Source organism: Mandrillus leucophaeus, unplaced genomic scaffold (assembly GCF_000951045.1).
Source record: "Mandrillus leucophaeus isolate KB7577 unplaced genomic scaffold, Mleu.le_1.0 Scaffold60, whole genome shotgun sequence".
NCBI lineage: Eukaryota > Metazoa > Chordata > Mammalia > Primates > Cercopithecidae > Mandrillus > Mandrillus leucophaeus.
Window position 1 is genome coordinate 6,426,154 of NW_012106475.1, and position 2,206 is coordinate 6,428,359.

At 38.2% G+C, this 2,206-nt stretch overlaps 1 protein-coding gene across 2 annotated transcripts in view; it reads right to left on the bottom strand.

Moving 5' to 3' along the window:
- The window catches only part of ATP5S (ATP synthase, H+ transporting, mitochondrial Fo complex, subunit s (factor B)), a 25,177-nt gene that overhangs the window by 8,389 nt on the left and 14,582 nt on the right, over positions 1 to 2,206 (bottom strand). For both annotated transcript variants that reach the window (XM_011999755.1, XM_011999756.1), the window contains one exon: positions 1,092 to 1,203. In XM_011999755.1, coding sequence (XP_011855145.1) covers positions 1,092 to 1,203 — 112 coding nt within the window. The remainder of the gene's footprint in view (positions 1 to 1,091; positions 1,204 to 2,206) is intronic.

Genomic DNA, 2,206 nt, shown 5'->3' on the forward strand with positions numbered 1-2,206 from the left:
CAAAAACAAAAAAAACCCTGTAGTCTATCTGCTTTTTTAGTTTAGTTTTTGTTTCCAAGTGAACACTGTCAATGCGTATTATTTTTATATGAATTTATCAGACACAACTTTTCATTGATTCACATATAGTAGAGTGCTTGATACCAGAGATATTTAGTAACTATTCTACGAATGACTATACTTGGTTAGAATTTGTATTAATAACAAAAGATTAAAGAGAAAATAATTCTGAATCTGTATTCAAATTAATCTCATTAAGTGATATTTATTAACTTCTACATGTGCTTTTTTCACAAGCTAGGGATGATAATGCTGTATTAAGTAATCAGAAGGAGGTTAGTTTCATCAGCTTCAAAATGCTATTTTTTTCTCTTTTTTTTTTTTAGATGGACTCTCATACTCTCACCCAGGCTGGAGTGCAGTGGCGCACTCTCGGCTCACTGCAAGCTCCACCTCCCGGGTTCACGTCACTCTCCTGCCTCAGGCTCCCGAGTAGCTGGGACTACAGGTGCCCACCACCACACCCGGCTAATTTTTTGTATTTTTAGTGGATACAGGGTTTCACGGTGTTAGCCAGGATGGTCTCGATCTCCTGACCTCGTGATCCGCCTGCCTCGGCTTCCCAAAGTGCTGGGATTACAGGTGTGAGCCACCGTGCCTTGCTCAAAATGTTATTTCTAAGTGTGCCACCCACTAATTTTGTGAAAACTTGAGTTACTTTGATAGAATTCAAAAGGTTAACTACATTCCTTTAAAAAGCCATAAAAATAAAATATTTTAAAATTATAATGTTTTTCTGATTATAAAATAAATGTTTATTTTAGAAAACTTGAAATGTATCAAAAGGACAGATAAGTAAGAAAAATCACTGAAATCCTGCAACCCAAACAGCCACAGTTAATATTTTGTAATCCATTTTTCTGGTGTTTTTTCCATGTTTGTGTGGGTTTTGTTTGTAAACAAAATTAGGATAACACTGCACAAATTGTTAAAATAATATTTGAAATACGAGAAAGAGCCAAACGAGCTACTGGGAACTTATTTTGCCATAACCATCTCCACATTTCTTCACTTTATTTAGAGTCACTTACTTATTAAACACTGCATTCAACCAGCCCCAGAAGTATCTGGAATCACATGACCATGGGAGTTTCTTTATGCCACACAACTGCTGGGAAACTTTTCCAAAGAGCATCATTTGATCTAGACACACAAAATAGTACTTACATTAGATCATCATCAGAGTCCCATACATACAGCAACTTACTTCACAACCTCAGAGTCAATGCTCTTATACTGATAAAGCTGATGACTCACTTGCCACTCAACAATTATTGTGCAAGTCACTCCTGTTTCTTGTTCTTGGGGTTTTTTTATTTGTTTGCTGCAAAAAAAAAATGAGGGGTTGGACTGGATGGTGTCTAAGGTTCCTTCCGGCTTGAACATTAAGTTCCACTGTTGAAACCTCAATTGGAGTCTGTCTGTCGTACTGCCATCTAGTGTCCATTCAGGCGCTGTAGCTATGAATTTGCTGAAGCTGGCTCTACTCCCCATCTATATTTCTAGTATCAAAATGACACACTAAAATCACCGAAAGAGCAACGTGTCGAGGTTGAGATGCTTGCATCCAGGAAAGAAGAGGAGACATGAAAATAGATCTACCTATGACAAGGCTGCAAGTGCTGTTACCAGAGCAGTGTAAACAAAAAAACTAAGGGCAGCTGGGAAAGACTGGGCAAATAACTTCACCTCTCTGACCTCTGGTTTTCTCATTTGTAAAATGAGATGATTTGCTTAGATAATTTCCAGCTGTCAAAATCTATAACCATAATTTGAGAACATGATTCCTGGAGTAGGTTTCGATTTGATTTACCTTACTTCAAGTTTCCTTAGTAGTGTGCTAGGTGTGTGCAGGGGACTGGGTGCGGCGGGGAGTAGGGGGATGGGGAGACAAAGATAAATGAAACATGGTGTTTGCTTTGAGCATCTGACAGTGTAATGCAGGATGGAGTGGGCTAAGACATGTTACCAAGTAGTTAAGAGTGACAGAACTTGATAAATGCCTGAAAATAGTTAAAATAAGGACAGAAAGGATTTCAACAAACAAAGGTGCCAGGAAAAATTATGCCAGATTAGCTGAAGCAGGAACATTTAAGGCATGTTATTTTCAGTTTCACTAGCACATGTGAGTCATGAGAAGAGGCAG